The sequence below is a fragment of the Orycteropus afer genome, unplaced genomic scaffold, assembly GCF_000298275.1.
Source record: "Orycteropus afer afer isolate SDZICR_OR568_19922 unplaced genomic scaffold, OryAfe1.0 scaffold00026, whole genome shotgun sequence".
Lineage (NCBI taxonomy): Eukaryota > Metazoa > Chordata > Mammalia > Tubulidentata > Orycteropodidae > Orycteropus > Orycteropus afer.
The window spans coordinates 8,055,910-8,079,935 of NW_006921613.1; the positions used below are offsets into that span (position 1 = coordinate 8,055,910).

Sequence of the window (24,026 nt, forward strand, 5' to 3'; positions counted from 1 at the left end):
GAGAGAACAATCATGGGAGAAAGAAGGGCTGCTTATGCACAGGGAGACAACTCAGGGGGCAGGAGTGTATGGAGGGATGGACACTGGGAAGAGATAACTATGGGGAGGAAGTGGGAGGGGGGCTGTTGCATTGTGGTAAACTCTGGTCAATATTATGAGACAAAGTGTATGTGAACTGCTGTATGGAAAGTGAATTTGCTCTGTAAATTTTCACCCAAATCACAATAATAATAATTAAAAAAACCTATAGACACCTAGAAACTAGGAATTTCACAGATGAAACTGCAGCAGTAAGAGAATAAACATTTTGAAAATACTGACTTAATAAAACTGTAATGAGGGAAATGGAAAGAATGGTGATAGTAGAAGATCAGAGTTAGTTGATAAATGTAAGCCATCTGGTGGGAGAAATAACAAATCCAAAAAAGTGAAAGTTCATCATACAGTACATATTTTACATACTTTTTTCCATGTTACAACTTAGGTGATTAATCCTTATTAAGATTATTTAATGAAATTAACCAAATTTATGTTTATGTAATAGGCAGGCTTCTGTATTGACAAATAGCCTATATTCTAAAAGTTCATTTGTGAGTTGATTGTTGCCCTGGGAAAATAAAGTCTTAACAATGTTACAGTGGTAGTTAAGGCCTAGACTAGGTTATAAAAACTCGTGTAACCTAGGTTGTAGTCACTTCTTGGTCACAGCCAGCTACCCAGAGGGAGTGAGTAGTTGAACCTGTGGGTTTGGGACCATAGTCACAGGGGACATCAATCTCAATTGGCATAACATACTACACAAAACATTGTTCTACCTCCTACGTTGGTGGGTAGCAACTGGGATCTTAAAAGCTTGCAAGCAGCCACCTAGATGCAACAATGGGTCTCTCCTCATCCGGAGCAAGGAAGAATGAAGAAAACCAAAGTTTCATGGAAACAATTAGTCCATGTGACTGGTACACCATGTGATCCTCAGCCTATATGACTGTGAGACCCGAAGAAGTAGATGCTGCCTGGCTACCACTGTCAACCACTTGGAGGGGGATCTATATAGGAGATCCTGGGTGGAGTGGGAGAATGATGTGGAGGAAAACTCAAAATCATTTGAAAAAGAAAAAAAATAGAAGGACTAGGTTTGCTGGCCTGATAGAGCCTGATGAGTCCACTGAAACTATGGCCCCTAGCTGCCCTTCAGGTCTGGTGTTGGACCCACACCTGTGGCTTTCAGCCAAACAAAAGACAGGCGTATGAGGTGAACATTTATAGTAGGTGGATAACACTCCTTGGAGAGAACAATCATGGGAGAATAGAAGGGCTTTGTATGCACATGGAGATAGCTCAGGGTGCAGGAGTGCATGAAGGGAAGGACACAGGGAATAGGTAACTATGGGGAGGGGAGCTGTTGCATTGTGGTAAATTGTAGTCAGTGACATGAGACAAAGTGTATGTAAACTGCTGTATGGAAAGTGAATTTGCTCTGTAAACTTGGACCCAAATCACAATTTAAAAAAATTGTGTAACCAATAATATTGCCAATATATATGTTTAATTAAAAAAATATTTATAGGTACTTATGGCCAATCTGAAAACATAACAACATTTATAGTGGGTTTTCTTTTTGCAGGAATACATAATTTGATATATATACCACAGTGAAAATGTAATTGTTGGCTGTTAGAGGCTCCGATCTCTCTATATGTGAAGTTTTAAGGGCCGTGGAGACACCTTACTGTTCATACTTTATCAGTGTAACCATACTCCTCCAGTCCTGAGCAACACCTTTGAGACCTCAAACTTCAGAATCTCCTCTTCTTAGAAAAGGAAGTAGAGAAACAAATTACTTTGTTCACTTGTAAAGATAGTTGTTGGCAACGCCATATAATAAGTAAACATTTGTCTTTTTGAGAGGTGGGCCCTTTCTTAGGCATGACATGGGAATACTGAAAAATACTGTTCTATTTTAAAAGTAATGTTTTGTTTCCAGGGAAATCTTCCTCCAGGATATAAGATCACTCTAATTGATATAGGACTTGTTATTGAATATCTCATGGGAGGAACCTATAGATGCACCTATACTCGGAAACGTTTTCGATTAATATATAATAGTCTAAGCGGAAATAATCGGGTATGTAAAATTTTGGGAGTAGCCTATGTATACGTATATATATATATATATATTTTTTTTTTTTCACACACATTCATACACAGACATCTGTATATGCCTTAAAATTAACACTTTAAAAATTAAGAATTACTTACATTAAAATGGTAAAAGTAACATTATCTTAAAAATACTTTTAATCAAGAGAAATTGGAAATATCTTTGAGGTGTGAAATCAAATGTACATGAACTGTTGAATGTAAAACAGTAAAAAAAATTTTGCTCTGTAAATTTGTACCCAAACCACAATAAAAATTTTTTTAAAAATTGGAAATATTTTATAGTTGAAATCCTAAAGCCATCACTATCTTTTATGTGTCAGTATGTGGGTGCACACACATACAGCTACAGAAATAAATTAAGTGGTTCTTGAATTTTATCATGTGTCAGCATATTTAAATCTTTTAAAATTAATAAGCTCTCATTTTCAGAGGTCTGGCCGAAATACCTCCAGTAGCACTCCCCAGTTGCGAAAAAGTCATGAATCTTTTGGCAATCGGGCAGATAAAAAAGAAAAAATGAGACATAATCATTTCATTAAAACAGCACAACCCTACAGACCAAAGGTATATTTGTGTACACATTATCCTTTTCTGAATTTTGTATTTTGTTCTTTCTGAAGTGCTTAGTATTATGAAATAAAACTACTTGTTTTAATAAGAATTAAGTTGTCTTGTTTTTGGACATTATATCTTTGAATGTATTTCCATATTCTAAGGTATATGTGAGGTTAATGATGCTATTGCATTTTTCATGTTTACCTATGATAATAACTCCAAACCAAAAACCGAACACATTGTAGTCAAGTCAGATCCGTCTCATAGCGACCCCTACTTGGGTTTCTGAGGCAGCATTGCTACCAAAGTAGATTGTCCGATCTTCCTTCTGAGGAGTGGCTGGTAGGTTTGAACCACCAGCCTTCTGGTTAGCAGTGAAGTGCTTTAGGCTTTATGCCACCAGAGCGCTTATTATAATAACTAAATTCTAAAAATATTTTGATAAGTGTTCTTTCATTCTGCTTGAGAATTTGCAAAACAAAAGGATTACTGAAACTTTTATTTCATTCAAACCGTGTTTTATCAGATACTCACACCTGTAGCCCTTTTCCTTAATCTTGGAAAGATTATCTTGAAAAGATATTCTTGTTGAAATGCCAATTGTATGAACTGAATTAAGAGTTATAATAAAAAAATTAAGTGGATAAATAGATAGTTTTGTTATGTATGTTGAAGAATAGTCATAAAATGTTTTTTATTAAAAATTCTCATTAACATGAGTGTTATATTGCCTTATAATCTTTTAACATTTTTTTTTCTATTGAAGATTGATACAGTTATAGAAGAAGGAAAGAAGAAAAGAACCAAAGATGACATTGTAGATATTGATGATCCTGAAACCAAACGCTTTCCTTATCCACTTAATGAACTGTTAATTTGGGCCTGCCTTATGAAGAGGCAGGTCATGGCCCGTTTTTTATGGCAGCATGGTGAAGAATCAATGGCTAAAGCATTAGTTGCCTGTAAAATATATCGTTCAATGGCATATGAAGCAAAGCAGAGTGACTTGGTAGATGATACCTCAGAAGAACTGAAACAGTACTCCAAGTAAGTTACATTTTAATATTTGAAACCATTTAAAAAATACAAAAGAGCACCTTCAAGTGGCAGTTACAGTGTCATGCACTTAATGGAATGGAAAGATAAGAGTAAGTTGAAATTATATCCCAAAACCAGACCCAGCCCATTGCCGTCAAGTGGATTCCAGCTCATGGTGACCCTATAGGATGTAGTAGAACTGCCCCCCATAGGGTTTCCAAAACAGTAAATCTTTGTGGAGGCAGACTAGCACATCTTTCTCCCGAGAAGTGCCTAGAGGATTCAAACTACTGAACCTTAGTTAGCAGCCAGGCACTTTAACCATTGCACCATCAGGGTGCCTTAAAAATGTGTTAGATATTTTAAAAATCAGAAAGAAGCGTTTCAGCCTATGAATATGAAAAAGAGGTTATTACTATATTCTTGCAGTTGAGCAGTTCAGTAGGAAGGAAGTAATGCCAAAAGTCCGTTTTATAATTGTACTTAATAGCAATTAGATTAGAAAACAGTTTTGATTGAAGTGGTAAGGAACTGAGTTGGAGCTGTTTTTTAAGGGATGGAATTGAATTCAAATGAGAGAGCAATTCTGATGATGGAGCTACATACGAAGGAGAATAACTGTAGCAAGGATCCTATGATCACTTGCTTGGGATTCAGATTTCAGATGAATTGTTGCAGTGGTTCATATAAGAATCTGAACTCTCAGACCAAGACAGGGAGATAAATCACAAAGTAAGGAGAGTTTAAAGCTGTGAAATTTCTCTACAAATGTGTGAAATATTACCATGTATGATTAGAAGAGTTAATGATTTATTTTGGTACTTGTGCAGTGTACTCTTTGGAAAATAGCACAGTCCAACATAACAACTTCTGGATGTATATGATACTTGTGTATCTGTTTTCATGACTTCGTGACTTTTGTGTTTTCATGATTAGATTAGCCCCTGGAAAATTAGTTTTCCACTCTGTTGGATGCCCTGTTCTGTGTTTGAAATAGTATACAGAGCACTATACCAATGTCAGTTTTGGTTCCCTGCTGAGATTATAGGCTTTGTTTCCAGGACTAAGAGAAGGTAATCTGGATTCACCTTTTCAGTTTTACTCTTCATGTGACATTTTTCAGTATTTGTGTTTTCCACATAGATGAGGAAGTCTAAAAACAGCCACTAATGTCTCATAGTTCCATAGTGTGTATGAAAATATTAAACAGTAAAGTGTTATGAATCGATTTAAGAATAAAAAAACAAACTCACTGCCGTGGAGTTCAATCTGACTCATAGTAATCCCTCCTTGGGTTTCCGAGGTGGTATCACTACGAAAGTAGGTTGCCCGGTCTTCCTTCTGAGGAGTGGCTAGTGCATTTGAAATAGTGGTTTTAAAATTGCAGTTTGATAATCTGAATATATTTTGATTTTTATTTTTCTATGTAGTGATTTTGGTCAACTGGCAGTTGAATTATTAGAACAATCCTTCAGACAGGATGAAACCATGGCTATGAAATTGCTCACTTATGAACTGAAAAACTGGAGTAATTCTACCTGCCTTAAATTAGCAGTTTCTTCAAGACTTAGACCTTTTGTTGCCCACACCTGTACACAAATGTTGTTGTCTGATATGTGGATGGGAAGACTGAATATGAGAAAGAATTCGTGGTACAAGGTACAGCTTTGAAACAATTTTGTGTAACGTATGTAAGTAGATAAAATGAACAGAGGCATTAGCCCAGAAGCATAGTAAAATACGTTGAATTTGAGGGTGATAAGGGTGGTGGTCGGCATTTCATCCCAAAGGACAAGTTGAACTCTTTTTTTTTTTCCCTTCTTCACTCTAGTGTCCTTTTCAGATGTGTGCATGTTGATTGTTAACCCTTGTTTGAGCCAGAAGTATGAGGGCAAGAAATGGGGTTATTGGGGTTTACCACCTTGGACAGCCATGTAAAAAGTACTATAGCTTTATAAAAGAATGATCCCCAAATTCTAAAATCCAAGACCTATATGTTAGCCTAATATTCTTTTATTTTTATTTGAAGTATATTAGCTATTCTTGGTTTTAAAGGTTAAGAAGGGTAACCTTAGGCTAAAGATAAACTTTAAGGCAAAATGTTGGTTGATACTTTCATCATGTGTTTTAAACTTTACTCTTTCATCTTATATCTTTCTAAATAAGGTACAGAAGTATAGAAGGCAGAAATCAGGCAAGTAGTTCTTAACCGTAGGCTTTTGTAGGTGACTAACAAGTACTAATCATCAACAACAGATAATGATGAAAGATTAACCAACAGAAACCCTGATCCACAAGTATAATTTGTGTTTTAGGATTTTGCAGGTAATTCTTAAAATTTTAGAAATAAATCTTCTTGTTTATAGAGGCATGAGCTGAGTAATCATGTTGATATGGAACACTTGCAAAGAGATTTAGGATAAGATTAAGCACGTAACACCTTCATAAGGTTTGCATTTTGTTTAAATAAAATGTATTTTCCAAGCAGCATCTAACCTGATTTAAAAAAAAAAGGCAGGTGTAGAATAATCATTAAATCTTCAATTTTCATAATAGTCAAATGTTTTGTCACTCCTTGAAACAATTCAACCTGGGCCTCTTTAAATAGCTTATGTAAGTAATGAACAGACATTTTGTCTTTTCCTTACACTACCAGGGATAAAATGGCTAACTAATTTTCACAGAATATTTAATACCTTTTTATTGCTTTTATTATCTTCTTGAAGGTTATTAATTTTAAAATGCAAACTTCTGTTTCTAAATTTTTAGGTCATATTAAGCATTTTAGTTCCACCTGCTATATTAATGCTAGAATATAAAACCAAGGCTGAAATGTCTCATATTCCACAATCTCAAGATGCCCATCAGATGACAATGGAAGATAGTGAAAACAACTTCCAAAATGTAACAGAAGAGATTCCAATGGTAAAGAGGAAAACATTTTTAAAGTAGATATAAGTTTATTGTGAACAATGTATAATAAATATTATTCTTATTTTAGGAAGTGTTTAAAGAAATACGGATTCTGGATAATAATGAAGGAAAGAATGAAATGGACATACAAATAAAATCAAAAAAACTTCCAATTACACGAAAGTTTTATGCCTTTTATCATGCACCAATTGTAAAATTCTGGTTTAACACGGTACGTTTTAAAATTGTATCAGCAAAATATTTTTAAAAATGAACTGTAGGGAACCTTTGTCTACTAGAGTCCATGCTAATCTTCATATAACTTCGATCACTGAAAAGCCATTCCCATTTAAAAGGCCAATACAAGGACTTAATGAAAGGGTTTAATTTCATATAATTTGCCACATATGGAATGGTAAACACAAACAAAGCTTCGTTCTGCTTGAAACTAAACAAATAACTTGGTTGTAGTGTTGACTGAATGATTGATGATATGAAAACAAATCCACATCATTCATACGGTTTCATTTATCAATGATACAGTGGCCTATTCTTTAACATATTAGAATACGTGCTTTATTATCTGCCACACGATTAGTTCTTCCCTTTATAGAAAAACAGATTTTATTAGTTGGTCAAAGAACATGTGTCCACAGAGGATGGTCTTACCTAAAGAAATACATGAGATTAGCCACTACTTTTAAAGCAGGGACTGAGTGAAGGAGCTTTTACTTTCCCTTCCAGGAAAACTCTTAAGATGTTTTTGACTTTTGCAGTTGTTTTCATTTTTATTGCTTTAATTTTCATAGCTAGGGAAATACCAGTTGTCTGTTTTAGGAATACTATGTAAACCAAAGCCAAACCTGAGTAGGCATTTTTGAATTGCCAGAGTATACAAATGGCTTTATGGTAAAATGAATCCTTGAGGCCTTGTTTTTTCAATGATTGCTTTCTCACCCATACACATACTGTTAACCTGAGACTGATTTATTACATTTCCTTACTTCTCAATACAGTTTTCATGTTCCTTCCTGTCTGATGCTAAAACTTCAAATCTGATCTAATCCAAAATCCTGTCCCCATCAATGAAAATAACATAATTTCTTACATTTCCATTCATCTAAATGGCTACATAAAAATGGCTAATTTAGGTGGCCACAGGAATTTCTCTTTTCTTTTGTTATCTATTACCATTTACATCTCTACTCTGCTATAGCACAAGTCAAGGATGTGCTTATGCTAGGGCAGTACTGGCAAGGAGAAAGGAGAATGCTCTTAACCACACTAGTTCAAGGATCAGTGAGTCTGGGTTTTCTTGTGAAATGAATATTCAGATGTTGTTATTCATAGATCTTATTTCCTTTATTGTTACTGAAGGAAGAGGTGGGCTCTTCCTTTACAGTAAATTAGGGCAAAATCTCTTCACTTCTCCATTTTCTGGGCTTTGCTCTCGGTGACTGGGAACTAGGGAAATACCAGTTGTCTGTCTTAGGAATACTATTTAGTGAAGGCAGAGGAGGAGACGAGTAATATGTGTTCTTGATGATGATGATGATGGTGAAATTCTGTGGTTTTAGTACATTATGGTAGTTTAGATATAAGTTAAATAGAATTTTCAGGACTATACAGAGAACATAAATCTGTTATAGAATTCTTTTTTATGAGCAATTTCTAAAGAAAAGACTTTGTTCTAAAAGAATAAATTTCTAGAATAATACATTTATAAGCTGGGAAACATTTATGTTTTGATAAATGCAGTATCTGCTTTGAAGTAGAGCTATTTATTTCTAAAATTTTGAATCGTTGAAACTGGGGGATAGTTAACAGGGGTTCATGTAGTGTTTATTTTTGTGTATGTTCTAATCTATAACCATTTATATAACTTCTTTCTTTTTTATTAGTTGGCGTATTTAGGGTTTCTGATGCTTTATACATTTGTGGTTCTTGTACAAATGGAACGGTTACCTTCAGTTCAAGAATGGATTGTTATTGCTTATATTTTTACTTATGCTATTGAAAAAGTCCGTGAGGTACGTCTTTAGTTTTTCTTTCCTGTAACTTGGCATTTTAAGTTCCTCTGTGTCCAGTAGTTCATGTTTATGAAATCTGTTGTTTATTATTTAATAACATTTTTAAAGAAATCACATTGTTCAATAATAAAAGCAAGTTGCAGAGCATTTTAAAACACTGTTAAGTATTTCTGCAAGGATCATGAGTTAGTAATAACAGTGTCTGCCTCTAGTGGGAAGGCGAAATTAGTTGACCAAGAGACAAGAGAGGAAGGGGAAACTTCAGTATTTACTCCTTCATACACTATGGTTTTGACCTTCTGAATGTATTACTGTACTGCCCAACAAAGTGTTTTAAATTATTATTTAAGAGAAGAGTTGCATGTTTTATATACATTAGGTAAATATAGCTATTAAGCCATTAAGTTACTTAATTTCTGTGAAAACACCTTAAAAAACAAAAATCTTACCAGTGTGTCGTAGTGCCGCTTCAATGATAAATAAAACAGCTTTTCAAAAGTATTATAATAACACCTGTGAGGAATGTGCTCCTCAGTACAATCAACTATATGAGATCAAAAGGGCAGGATTTACCTCAAAACAAAAGTTCAGAGGCAGGAAAGATGAATGAATAGAAATAGGATGAATAGAAATGAAGAACTTGGAGAGGAAGAGGGAAGAGTGCTATAACATTGAGGGGATTGCAACCAGTGTCATGAAACAAAATGTGTATAAATTGGTGAAAGGAAAACTAATGTGTTCTGTAAACTTTCACACCAACTCCAAACCACACTGCTGTCTAGTCGGATCTGACTCATAGCAACCCCTCCTTGGGTTTCTGAGGCAGTATCACTACAGAAGTAGATTGCCCCATCTTCCTTCCAAGGAGTGGCTGGTGGGTTTGAACCACCAACCTTCTGGTTAGCAGTCAAATCACACCAACTACAGTGTTAAAAAAAACACACACACATACAAAACTGTAATCTGCAAATCCCCACCACCACCAAGAAAAAATTGCATATTCCAAGTCTAGAGAACTGTGTTCTAATCGAAGCTTTTCACTTTCTTAGTTGCATGACTTTGAACAGGTCATTTATCTCTGGGATTTTCTTTGTGTTTTTATCTATAGAATGAGGATAAGAAATACCTGCCTCTGCTATCTCATTTAATTGGTTTGATAATCAAATGCATGATTAAATACCAAAATAACCAAAACCACTTTGAACCATTAGAACATGAATAAAATTCTATAGTATCATAATTGAATGCTGGCTCTGGTGGCGTAGTGCTTAAGGCACTTGACTGCTAACCAGAAGGCTGGCAGTTCAAACCCACCAGCCACTCCTCGGAAGGAAGGTTGGGAAATCTACTTCCATAGTGATGCTGCCTCGGAAACCCAAGGAGGGGTCGCTATGAGTCAGGCCCAACTCAGCGGCACATAACAACAACAACAGCAGACTTTAATAGAAAAAAATTAATTAAACCTTTTCTTTAACTTCTAGATCTTTATGTCCGAAGCTGGGAAAATAAACCAGAAGATTAAAGTGTGGTTTAGTGATTACTTCAATATCAGTGATACAATTGCAATAATTTCTTTCTTTATTGGATTTGGACTAAGATTTGGAGCAAAATGGAACTTTGAGAATGCATATAATAATCATGTTTTTGTGGCTGGAAGATTAATTTACTGTCTTAACATAATATTTTGGTATGTGCGTTTGCTAGATTTTCTAGCTGTAAATCAACAGGCAGGACCTTATGTAATGATGATTGGAAAAATGGTAAGTTGAGAAGCATCCAATAATACTTGTGTGTGGGTTTTTTTTTCCCCCCTTAAAATCATGCTATTAATATCGTTTTACTTGAACCAGTGAATATTGATTATTTCATGGTAATTTGCTTCATACTCTAAATATACTATTCTATAACAGTTTTTTATTAACTTTTGAAGGAATATATTTGATGGGATAAAGTTAAGAAACCTGTATTTTGTTTTAACTTGATGTGATTTAATTTTTAAATGCTGTTTAATAGGTTTATTTAGGATCAGAATGAAAAATACAAATTTATTAGCTCCAATCTGTATACTTTTTTCCCCCTTTACTGGTAAACCAGACCACCATCAGCTGGACCTGCAGTAGTTAATTAATCTGTTGCCTTAAAACCATTCTGACATCTTCAATTAGTAGCTAGAGTGATTACGTCCTTTTGTGTGTGTGTGTGTGTGTGTGTGTGTGTGTGCTTTAGGTGCAAATTTACAGGGCAGAGTTTGTTCTACATTCAACATTTCGTGTACATTTGGTTTTCCTCTAAAGTAATTATTTCAAAATGCATATCTGAATATATCACTTCCGCTTCTCGTAAAATCTTTTAATGGTTTTTGTATTGCTCCTGGAGATCATTGTCCTTAATAGAATCACAAACTCTACCCAGTTTGGCCCTTGTATTTTGTTGTTGTTGTTGTTTGGTTGATTATTGTTTTACTTCTAATTTTGAGATAATTATATAGGCATACCTTGGATATATTATGTGTTCGGTTCCAGACCACCTCAGTAAGATAAATATAGTAATAAAGGGAATTACGATTTTTTTTGTTTCCCAGTACATGTAAAGGATATGATTATATAAGGATATGATTATAATATACTGTAGTCTGTTAAAGGAGCTCTGGTGGTTACTGCATTTGGCTGCTAACCAAAAGGTCAGTGGTTCAAACCCACCAACTGCTTTGCAGAAGAAAGGTGAGGTAGTCTGCTTCCATAAAGATTTACAGCCTTAGAAATCCAGTGAGGGTTGCTATGAGTCAGAATTTACTTGATACAGTGAGTTTGGTTTTGGTTTGGTAGTCTATTAAGTGTGCAATAGCATTCTGTAAAAGTTTGAATATCGTTAGAATCACCAAAATACAACACAGAGATACGAAGTGAGTGCACATTATTGGAAAAATGGTGCCAATAGACTTTTTCAACACAGCATTGCCACAAACCTTAAATTTTTTTTAAAAAAAAAAAGCCTGTCTGTGAAGCACAATAAAAAATGAGTTTTGGCTGTAAATTCACATTCAGTTCTAAGAAATAATACAGAGAGATTCCACGTACCCTTTACCTAGTTTCTTCCTTGTTTCAAACCATTCTATTCCTCTGTGTTCTAGTCATACAGGCCCATTTTCATTTTCTTTAACATCATACTTCCCGCACCCCAGTAGAGTGCCATACCTCATGTTCTTCATTCTTCCTGGAATGACCATCCCCATCTATACTCATGCCGTTAGGTTTTTTGACTAATTAACCTAGGTTTATCCTTTAGAACTCAGCTCCAACATATATTTTCAGGAAGCTTTTTTGGTCTCTTCTAGCTAGATCAAGTTTATTGTTGTATACTTTTGTTTATCTCAGTGTCTCACTATAGCTTTATCTACATCTCCATTTTACTTTTTCGTTTATTTCTTGTCTTTTCATTTTCTTGTTTGAATTTTACTGTGGTAGATATATACATAGCAAACAGTCTCAAAAATTTCTATATACACAATCCAGTAATATTGATTATACTCTTTAAGTTGTGTAACCATTCTCACTATCCTTTTTTAAATCATTCCTCCACCATTAACATAAACATTCACTCCCATTCCTGGTAACTACTCCTACTCTTGGATTTATGTATATAGGGAAACCTATGAGAGCTGGAACTCAAAGGGACTGCCCCCCCACTTTTTTTTTTTTGGGATCTCACAGGTTTTGACAGGGTCCAATCTGCTTCCATAAAGATTACACCTTGCCTATCCAGCCTGACTGTCAGCTATCTACTCTTTACCATAAATGTTCCAGTTGGGCTGTCTTTTTATCAATACCTATTTTAAGAGTTAAAACCAGTTCATGTTTCATTGCTTTAGCAAAAACCTTCATAGACTTATTTTTCATGAACCTTTATTAGCCCCATACTCATTAATCTAATGAATAAACCATTGACAGTTTATAAAATGTCTTATCTGATTTTCTAAAATATTTCCAGTAGCATGGCTTCTCAATCTTGATTATACAATTTTAAAAAATAACTAGGGTTGATAAGTAAAAAACAGAAATGTGGTCCCATAAAGTTCAGAGGCAATATTCTAATACTTCTCTGTGTCAAACTTCCCATCAATAAATACATATAATAGTTTTATCAAAATAGGCTTGTGTATATATGCAATTCTTTTAAACATCTGTCCTCTGTATATAAATAAAAGCATCTTACTTCTTCCATCCTGAAACGTTTTCCTTTAATCTTGGAAAATCTAAAAACCATTGCCATTGAGTCAATTCTGACTCCTGTAGACCCAAGGAGACAGAGTAGAACTGCCCCCTAGAGTTTCCAAGGCTGTAAATTAACTCATCTTTCTTTTGCAGAGCAGCTAGTAGATTCAAACCACTGACCTTTTAATTAGCAGCCAAATGCCTTAACCACTATGCTACCAGAGCTCCTCCTTGGAAAATCACTGCCATCTAAATTATATCTGTCTTCTGAGTAACCTCATTAGATCACAGTATTATCAACATTACTTTACATCATGAAAACAAATTTTAAAGTTTTCTAAATATAAAACTTTTTTTTTTTTTTTTTCATACTATAAATTTCCCATCCAGGAGAATGTGTGTGTGCTTCTCTACCCCCATGAGAATCACGGGTTTACTATTTACCACACCAAAAAAGGAGTTGTCATTCACTCATTTTTTGGCATTCTTAAGTAAAGTGATGATATTTCTAGGAAAAATAGGGTAGTTAAAGATTTGTGGTTAGGAGTGATTTTAGCTTACACAGACTAACTTTTTAGCTTGTGAAAAGATGCTTCAGCTCTCATTGCTTATTCAGATTATTTTATGACTTAGTGATACCAGTTTAATTTAATGTTAATACTAAGTAAATGGTAGATGTAGGAAGTACAGAAGTGAACAGCTGTACTAAAAGCTGGAAATGGGAAAAATAGAGGATACCAAGAGGAAGAAGAGTTACTCAGATTTCCTTCTGAACATTAATCTTTGACCCGCCCTCAACACTAGCCAGTCTTACCATCACAGTCATAGGGAGATTGAATATATATTCCATTTTCTTTATTTATGATCTTTTTAAAACAAACAGGAGTATGTCTTTCTCCTTGTTCACTGGTAATTTATCCCATCATTTTCTTTCGCTAATGCTCATCTTCCTTTTCTACCATCTTTCAAAGTTTTCAAAATTATTAATTTTCTAATTATCTAATTAAAGTCAGTGCCAAAAGGTATAACAAATCGTTCATTACAGTTTCACTTTAAATAAATAAAGGAGATGAGCTTTTTTAGTAGTAGAATTTCAGAGCAACTTAACAGTCTTTTATCATCGTTTATTTGCTATATGCTAAGTGTTTACTAAGCTGGGGCTTCGGAGATGAGCAAGATCCTCAAGAAACTCAATAATGTATACAAGATGGACATGTGATCAGATAGATACCTATAGAATAATGTGATAAACTGCTATGTGAGGACAGAAGAGCTGGTAGCTAGTTCTGTCAAAATGGCTTTCACAAAGAGTGTGACGTTTTATAGCTTAGTAGAGACCAAACTAGTGAAAATTACATGTCAAACTCTAAACTTCACCCACTCATTCCATATACCTTAAATGTCAAAGCTAAAAATGTTCAGTTTAGAGATGAGAAAACTAAATTTTCAAATATTTTTTATTTAATTTAGATCAAACTTAAGGAAAGTTGTCAAATAGGCTTTATGTGAAAAGGTCTAAAATCCAGACATATCTATGAATTAGTCATAAACCTTAAATAAACTTAGGATACTTCAGTACAGATTTGGGTTTTGTTTTGGAGTTTTTAGTTAATCTTTTTTTTTTTTTTTTAAGTTACAGTTACTTAGCTTCCAAGAATAATATTTTAATAAATTGTTATTTGCCCTTTTAATCTTTTACCTCAAAATTACTTTATTGAAATTTTCCTTTATCAAGTATTAATTCTCCCCGACACTCAGCATAGACATTATTTTACCAATTTACAAATAAGAAGACTAAATTTTAGAGTGTTAGGACTCTCTTTGATTGCAAGTCACACTCCAATTAAAAGGAGTATTATTTACTGGCTTATCTAACTTAGAAGTTTAAAGGTTATGGGTTGAGTCTAAACTTTTCCATCTGAATTTATATTGGCTAGCTGCCATAGCTTTTGTTTCTCATACCCATATAGAGTACTCTGTTCAGTCTAGACTTACTGTCCCCTTAACACCTTTGATATTTCTGCCTTCTGCTTCATCTCTTAACCATATATTCACTTTAAAAATACATGAAAATGCCATAATTTTACTTTTGATTAATTTATCTTTGTAATATTGTTAGTTTACAGTAGGTCAAAACAACATGAATATGTTACAATTTTGTAAAGGTATTAATTTCAAAAGTTCATTCTTAATTGGGAATGTAGTGTAGTCGTCATCTGCATGAGGTTTTCCCACTCCAATTATATTATTATCTGAAGGAAAATTACTATCATGAGACAGCATTCACTTTTTTAGATATAAATGCTGAGAACTTGTACACCTAAGTAACTAGGCAGGAATTAAAGTTTCATAATAGCATGCCATTTAATATTTGAATTCCTGAGTAATGATACCAAAAATTCTATGATTTAACAACAGAAATTCCTATTCAGTAATCTAGTAGGTGATAGCTCAGTTGGACTCTTTAAATTTTGTTGAAGATAAAAGAATTGCAGCCAGACTTGTAAAACATTTATAATTTGTACAGCATCACTTATTTTTTTAGTACCCATACTGATAATTCCATTTGGTGTTTATGTGGCTCTTAGGGCACTGTGAGTTCAAGATGTGTGAAAAGTATGCCTTTTCTTTCATGAAGTGGGCAAAGGAGAGTTATAAAAATGGAGGCAGAAAAAAGAAACTGTACCTCTGTTTTAAGAACAGAGCAGTTTTAGCAATGAGCCTTAAGGAAATTGAGGCTGTGGGAATGGATTCCCTAACATCTCTTTTGTATCTCTACCTCTTAAAAAAATCTTCATGTATCCCAGACATAGGCAGATTCCACTTTAAATCAATGATGTGATTCAATAAATAGATAAAGATGCCCATGACACTTACCTTCACAGATCATGTTTTTACATAATCTCCTAGATGTTAAGGTTTACGTAGTGATGAGATTTTCCAGAAGGAAATTATTAGAGATAACAAGAAACTCAAAAATTCAACTTACATATCATAAAACATTAGAAATTTTTTAGATAAAAAATTGTCATAATTTTTAGTTCATATGTATTTTAACAGTGTTCATTTTTTAACAGGTGGCCAATATGTTCTACATTGTAGTGATTATGGCTCTTGTATTACTTAGTTTTGGTGTTCCCAGAAAGGCAATACTTTATCCTCGAGAACCACCATCTTGGAAGCTTGCTAAAGATATAGTTTTTAATCCATACTGGATGATTTTTGGTGAAGTTTATGCATATGAAATTGATGGTAAGGATTTATGTTTATGAATGCTTATGCATTCATCTTGTGGTTATTTTATGTTGTAGGGTCAACATTGCATTATAGTGATGCATATTTTTAGAAGCCATATAATTACCAACCTAATCCCTCTGCAATACATTAACCCCACAAGAGACCTAACAAAAATTAATTGAAAAAAGTATTTTGGTATGTTTTCAGTACAAGTAATGGAAGTCTGACCTATACTTACTTAAATAATAAGAACTTTTTTTTAGTTCACATAGGCAGTTCAGAATTCTGTTCTTTTTTATCTCACTGGTCTGTAGTGTCTTATGTTTACAGGTGTTCCTTGTAACTATAAGACACTGTCACTGGCATTAGGAGAAAAGAGACACTGTCTTTCCATGGTTCTTATAAGGGGGAGATAGTCTTTTTCCCAAAAACCTCCTATTAAACCTGTCATTGCCTCTCATTGGCACTCAGTGTTGGCTTCAGCCTACCTATCACTGAGACAGTTCTTGGCAAGTGGAATAGAGTTACCATGATTAGCGTAGACCAGTCAGGGTGAATTGGATATTGATATTTATAATGTTAAAGACAAAAATAATGACTCTGTGTGAATCTTGAAAAGCTTATAGTGGTTGTGTTTTACAGGGGATATCACAGGTTTTTATCAAAATTTATTAGGATAAATTCTTGAACTGTAAAATTGAACTGTAAATCCATTCTCCGCCAAAGCTGATGCGATTACCAGTGTAAACACAGATCATCTCCCCTCTTATTCACGCCAACTCCCCATTAACACATTGCTTGAAGGAGAACTTGAAGAGAATATTGAGTCTGGTGCACAGTTTTGTTATTACTGTATTGTCTTAGTTAATGAGGCTAGATAATTTGTGAGCATAGGCATGTTAACAGATTTCAGAAGTACTTTTCAATGACTTCCACGTCTGAGTTGTTGAATCTTTGTTTCTCTTCCCTTGAACCTCCTTTCCCCAGCATCACCTGTATTGCTTACTCTCCACCTATTCTGTAGTTGATTAGGTCAGGAGGTAGCAACAAAGGGAAAGAATTATGCTCATTAGTTGTTAACAAATCGTGGTTAAAATAATGAGGTGTTTACCAGCTTCATCAAATTTTATGTTTAATGGCTTCCTGTTTAGGGTCATTTCCTGGTTTTTATTGTCTGCTCTTTTTCTATGATACGGCTCTAGTATGCAGGCAGTCCCCACATTGCAAACGAGGTTTGTTCCTAAGTCTGTCCTTAAGTCAAATTTTTACATAATTGGAACAGTTAGGTACAGCTCATATGTAACATCAGTTAGTCAAATGTTTATTTTAATATATGGTATATAGCATACCTCTCTATGTATTAAAAATACTAACATTAAATAAACACTTCCAGATACACTGAAACATCTTTAATATAATAATGCTAATAATGTAATAATAATGTTCTGATGTGCATCACAAAGTAGTGCCTATTTTCTTATGAACCATTGTGTATCTTGAATTTTTAATATAATGGGCTTTATGGGGTTTCATTCATGCATACAAGTTGGGCGTTCATAACCCAGGAACTGCCCATAATTGTTATAAAGCATTGGGTGTATATATTTTTAAAGTTTCTTACATTCACTTTCTTGGGACTAGTTTCCCCTCGTTTCTCTGAATAGGATGGAAATAGATTCATAAAAGTTTTGAAGGGATCTTATGTATTAATTTGCCTATGAAGCTATTTATTTTAAAGGAATGATACAACCATTAGAATTTCATTAATGTATATATTTCAAAATGATTAGTATACACTAAATATTAAATACAAATATTCAAATAAAATGTCACTAATTCATGATTCTTTAATTCTAATTCTTACCCTACCTAAATTGTTTTTACTTTATTCCTTGTAACTATGGTGGGATTTAAAGCTCTTCCATTCAGCTATGCTGTGGCTTGTGAAATACTCCAGATTGTTGTTGTTGTTGTTATGTGCCGTCGAGTCAAACCTGACTCATAGCGACCCCTCCTTGGGTTTCCGAGGCAGTATCACTACGGAAGTAGGATTGCCCAACCTTCCTTCCGAGGAGTGGCTGGTGGGTTTGAACCGCCAGCCATCTGGTTAGCAGGCAAGTGTCTTAGCCACTATGCTACCAGAGCTCCTATTAGGGCAATGGAAAGCAAGGATTTAAATCTAATTGCTGTATTTGAAAGACACTTTAGGCACTTCACCAGTCAATTTCTGTGGCATAAGATAAAGGGACTCAGTAATCTTTACACTTGTAAATTGTCGTGGGTGTGTTATAAGTCTTCCATTTTCTCAAGTATTTCAGATACTTTTTTAATGGGAATGTTAAATGTCTAAGTCCAGGAATTTTACCCTTATTAATGCTCCTCAAATTAAAAAGGGTAGTAGAAACAACACAAAAATAAACATCCTTGTCTGGAATAGAGGGTTAGAACATATAACACTCATATCCTTTACAGAATCTTTCTGTATTGGAATACTTGTAAGCTGGCATTCCTATGGCCGTCTGCCCTGAAGTTTTTACTAGCATCTGTGAAACACAGATTTGTACATAATCAAAACTTCCCTAAAGTAGTGAAGGGCGATGTACCAAATGTGTAATCAACATCGTGGCATTGAGGAAGAGGAAGACACAGAGAGGTGCATGGGAGGTACGGACAACAAAGATGAACCCTTTTGCACATACAGTACTGCATTGTCAGGAAGACAAACATAGATATACGGGTGGGTAAATGGGTGGACAGGCTGAACTATTAGGTATGTCTATGCAGGGAGGAGAGTGCCCAAGACCATATATAGGGTTGGCATACAATGTTTCTACAAGTGTATTGTTATGTTCTGTAAGAATTCCCAGGTATACAGGAGAGCTGACAAGGGACAAAGTTGTAGTCACTTCTTGGCCACAGCCAGCTGCCCAGAGGGAGCGAGTAGTTGGACCTCTGGGCTCGGGACCATAGTCACAGGGAACATCAAGCTCAATTGGTATAGCATACTACACAAAACATTGTTCCACATCCTACTTTGGTGATAGCGAGTGGGATCTTAAAAGCTTGCAAGCAGCCATCTAGATGCAACGATGGATCTCTCCTTGTCCAGAGCAAAGAAGAATGAAGAAAAACAAAGATTCATGGACACAATTAGTCCAAGTGACTGGTACACCATGCGATCCTCAGCCTTTACGACTATGAGAGCAGAAGAACTAGATGGTGCCTAGCTACCACTGTCAACCACTCAGAGGGAATCTATGTAGGAGATCCTGGATAGAAGGGGAAAACAGTGTGGAACAAAACTCAAAATCATTTGGGACGGGGGGTGGAAAGGGACCAGGTTTGCTGGTCTGATAGAGCCTGATGGAACCACTGAGACTATGGCCCCTAGTTGCCCTTCAGGTCTGGAAATGAACCCACTCCCATGGCTTCTGGCCAAACAAAAGAGGCATATGAGGTAAACATTTACACTAGGTAGATAAACTCTTTGGAGAGATCAATCATGGAAGAATAGAAGGGCTGTGTATGCACAGGGAGACAGCTGAGGGGGCAGGAGCGCATGGAGGGAAGGGCAAAGGGAAGAGGTAACTATGGGGAGGAAGTGGGAGGGAAGCTGTTGCACTGTGGTAAATTGTAGTCGGTGTCCTGAGACAAAGTGTATGTGAGCTGCTATATGGAAAGTGAATTTGCTCTGTAAACTTTCACCCAAATCACAATTAAAAAAAAAAAAAAAAACTTCCCTAAAGTGAAGTAGCAATATAAGCAGTCACTAGGTTAGAGATCAGTTGCCAATTGTGCCTTTTAAGTCATTTAAGTCAAATTTGTAGGTGAAGCAGAACAAGTTCATGTTTTTCTTATTTAGCCTTTAGTGCAAAAAAAGGATGAAAGCCTTTTCAATGATGTCAAAGCTGCATATGCCTCAAGTGAAGGTGATTGTGATGAATTTGTTGAGTAGAGGTTGATTCAGTCATTTCAAAGTAAGGGCAACTTTACATAATATTAAAGGATATATAGGCATTGTCTGTAAGTAAGCCAAATGTTCATAACCCAGGGGCTGCTTGTAGTAAACACTGTTTAGAAGCTAGCTATATTTAATTTTTCTTTTCCCCCCCAGTGTGTGCAAGTGATTCACCTATGAGGGATATCTGTGGTCCTGGAACTTGGTTGACTCCATTTCTTCAAGCAGTCTACCTCTTTGTACAGTATATCATTATGGTTAATCTTCTTATTGCGTTTTTCAAGTAAGAATTTTATTCAGTTGCTTATTACAATGAGATGATTTAACATAGGCCAACTTATTGATGCTTAAACTCCTAAAACTATCTCACAAAAAGTACAAATTACAAAATGTGAGTTTTCAAATCAAAGGAGTTCTTCTAAATTTGAAATTTTATTATCTTTCAACAAGCATTTTTTTCCTTTTAATTGAATCTTCATTTGGGAATTTTACTAGATTACCAAGGAATATACATTCAATACAAAAACAAAGGCAAAAAATTCACCGATAATACCACTCTTAATATTTTGATATATATATTTCTGTCATCTTTTATGAATTTTTTTAAAAAAATTCAAATATAATATTACATTTAGTGAACTGCTCTTAACTAAGCAAAAAAATCATGACCATTATTCCACATTAGTATTTCTCTCCATTCTGCTTTTAATGGCTACATGGTATTCTATGATATAGACCATAGTTTTTCAAGCCAGTATTTTTCATTGCTCAATTAGGTTGTTTGTTGCCTTGGAAACCCAAGGAAGGGTCGCTGTGAGTCGGATCCGACTCAGTGGCGGTGAGTTCGGCTTTGGCTTAGTAGGTTGTAATTTTTGTTCCTAAAAACCACTACACCAGATTGTAGTTAAATCTTTTGAGCAATTCTTTAATATTTCTTTAGAATATTTTTTTTTAAAGTAGAACTGGTCAATGTATGCACACACACACATACATACATATTACATATTTAGGGCTTTGGCGTTTAAGTCAAAAAATGGGTCTGTGTCCCTACATCCCTGTCTAGCACTGAGTATAAGTACATTTTAATGGTTGACAATTTGATAGTATATGAAAAGACCTTGTTTTTTACTTGCATTTCTTCGATGACTATGAGGTGAATATTTTCTTATGTTTTAGCCATTAATAAATAATTTTAAAATCATGTTCTCTGCCTGTTTTTTCTAGAGTTTTTGGTTAAGGCATTCAACATTATCAACCTTTTGCCTATCACTTGTTACATCTATTATTTCCAGTTTCTAATTTGCCTTTTAAGTCTTGCTTATGTTAGTGTTTCTTTGAATCCTTGTATAGAACAAAATGACAATGAAATCTTCAGTATTTAAAGCTTTAAAATATGATTGACTAAATTTTATTTTTATTCTTTGTTATTCAAGCAATGTATATTTACAAGTGAAGGCAATTTCCAATATTGTATGGAAGTACCAACGTTATCATTTCATTATGGCTTATCATGAGAAACCAGTTCTGCCTCCACCGCTTATCATTCTTAGCCATATAGTTTCTTTGTTTTGCTGCATATGTAGAAGAAGAAAAAAAGATAAGACCTCAGATGGACCAAGTAAGTAAAAATATATCAAGGCAACACAGGGAAGAGGTAACATGGGGAGGAAGTAGGAAGTGAGCTGTTGGCACTGTGGAAAATTGCAGTCAGTGTCATAAGACAAAATGTATGTGAACTACTGTATGGAAAATGAATTTGCTCTGTAAACTTTCACCCAAGTAACAATAAAAGGTTTAAAAAACACTAAAAAAAATTTTATATATATGTGTGTGTGTGTAAATATATATAAAGGCAAATGTTTTCATTTGATCACTTACTAGTGTTGCACTGAGGGCTAAGTATTGAATTTGATTTAGTTGGCTAATGTTACTGTAAAGACTTTGGTTATATTAACCTCAACACAAAATAATTTAAAGATCTATAAAGTGGATTTAGTATTAAACTTTCTGAATATAGTGTTTCAGTTTGATTTATTAAGATGGAAGTAAAACCATAACACTTAATGCATTCTCTACACTACATGAGACTAATCACTATATTAGAGAACTTCAGATTTTACAGTTGCTTCCTATTGTACCCGGTCAGATCTTAAATTTCTCTGCCTGGATATGTGAGGGTAAAGATATGAGAGAGAGGCAGGGGAGGGGTATTGAGTAGGAAAAGGAAATTAGAAGAACAGAGAGTTCTTGAAACTGTTTTTGCTGACATCTCACTGTGAGTCAAGAAGAGAGAGTTAATTATATAGTGCTTTAGAGGCACAGCAGTAAAAAGAAAAAGAAAATTGTAGATGATGTATATAGTTTGTGAACCCTGAATAATTAACAAAACTCGTTAACTAAAGTTTGATGCTTGATAGCTCTTCTTTGAATTTTTTTCTTCTTTCCCTTTAGAACTTTTCTTGACAGAAGAAGATCAAAAGAAACTTCATGATTTTGAAGAGCAGTGTGTTGAGATGTATTTTAATGAAAAAGATGACAAATTCTATTCTGGGAGTGAAGAGAGAATTCGTGTCACGTTTGAAAGGTTCAGAAGCACTTTAATTATAATTGATTATATGTCAGAATGGGTTTTATTAGTTTCATGTGTTAAAAAAATTAGTAATAGTTTCACATTATATGGTAGGAGGAAGTTCAATTCTTTACTAATACTTCAAGTAAGTCAATCTCTTATTATTTTTCACCCCAGTTTCAGAGGATAGAGAAGAGTTAATGTATTTTGGGGGGGTGGGGTGTCTCATTTTAAAGCATTTATTTCTTTCCATTACCTTTGCTACATTGTATAATACATGGTGTTTGTATAGTTACAGTATTAGTAAGGGAAGTTCTGTGTCTGTGTCTTTGTAGCTATAGTCACATTTTTTGTGTTACTTTGACTTAAGGAATTTGAAATAAATTGCCTGGGAAATAAAAATGGTTGTTTAAACCATGTGTATCATCATGATAGGATCAGCACATGATCTTTCTTAAACAAAAAGTGTACCTTGCACAAATGAGTAACTTTACCTTATTTCCATCTCACCTTGTTTGAGTGTATGTAAAATTTCTGATTTTGTTACTATCATTAATTGAGATTTAAAAAAAAAAAATTCGAAAACATACATTTTTCACATATGGAAAAAAATGTTTTTCCCCCCCAGAGTGGAGCAGATGTGCATTCAAATTAAAGAAGTTGGAGATCGTGTCAACTACATAAAAAGATCACTACAGTCATTAGATTCCCAAATTGGCCATTTGCAAGATCTCTCAGCCCTGACTGTAGATACATTAAAAACACTCACTGCCCAGAAAGCTTCAGAAGCTAGCAAAGTTCACAATGAAATCACACGAGAATTGAGCATTTCTAAACATTTGGCTCAAAATCTTATTGAAGATGGTCCTTTAAGACCTTCTGTGTGGAAAAAGCACAGTGTTGTAAATACACTTAGCTCTTCTCTTCCTCAAGGTGGTCTTGAAAGTAATAATCCTTTTCTTTGTAATATTTTTATGAAAGGTGAAAAAGATCCCCAAAGTAATGTATTTAGTCAGGATTTACCTGTAATACCCCAGAAAAAAGAATGCCATTTTCCAGAGGCTGGTTCCTCTTGTAGTGCCTTATTCCCAAGTGCTGTTTCTCCTCCAGAACTGCGACAGAGAATACATGGAGCAGAAATCTTAAAGATATTTAGTAAAAATCAAAAATTAGGTAGTTCATCTAATAGCATACCACATCTGTCACCCCCCCCAACCAAGTTTTTTGTTAGTACACCATCCCAGCCAAGTTGTAAAAGCCAGTTGGAAATTATTACCAAAGATCAAGAGATTATTTGCTCTAAAGCTGCAGAAGGAGATAATACAGAATTTGGAGCATTTGTAGGTAAGTTT

General features: G+C 34.6%; 1 protein-coding gene across 1 annotated transcript in view; it reads left to right on the forward strand.

Annotated features, from left to right (window-relative positions):
• The window catches only part of TRPM7 (transient receptor potential cation channel subfamily M member 7), a 158,274-nt gene that overhangs the window by 98,346 nt on the left and 35,902 nt on the right, over positions 1-24,026 (forward strand). The window contains exons 15-27 of the mRNA XM_042783693.1: positions 1,985-2,125; positions 2,593-2,727; positions 3,485-3,765; positions 5,187-5,415; positions 6,526-6,681; positions 6,758-6,901; positions 8,571-8,699; positions 10,181-10,459; positions 15,988-16,162; positions 20,262-20,388; positions 21,539-21,723; positions 22,557-22,689; positions 23,303-24,018. Of these exons, the coding sequence (XP_042639627.1) occupies positions 1,985-2,125; positions 2,593-2,727; positions 3,485-3,765; positions 5,187-5,415; positions 6,526-6,681; positions 6,758-6,901; positions 8,571-8,699; positions 10,181-10,459; positions 15,988-16,162; positions 20,262-20,388; positions 21,539-21,723; positions 22,557-22,689; positions 23,303-24,018 (2,830 nt within the window). The remainder of the gene's footprint in view (positions 1-1,984; positions 2,126-2,592; positions 2,728-3,484; positions 3,766-5,186; positions 5,416-6,525; positions 6,682-6,757; positions 6,902-8,570; positions 8,700-10,180; positions 10,460-15,987; positions 16,163-20,261; positions 20,389-21,538; positions 21,724-22,556; positions 22,690-23,302; positions 24,019-24,026) is intronic.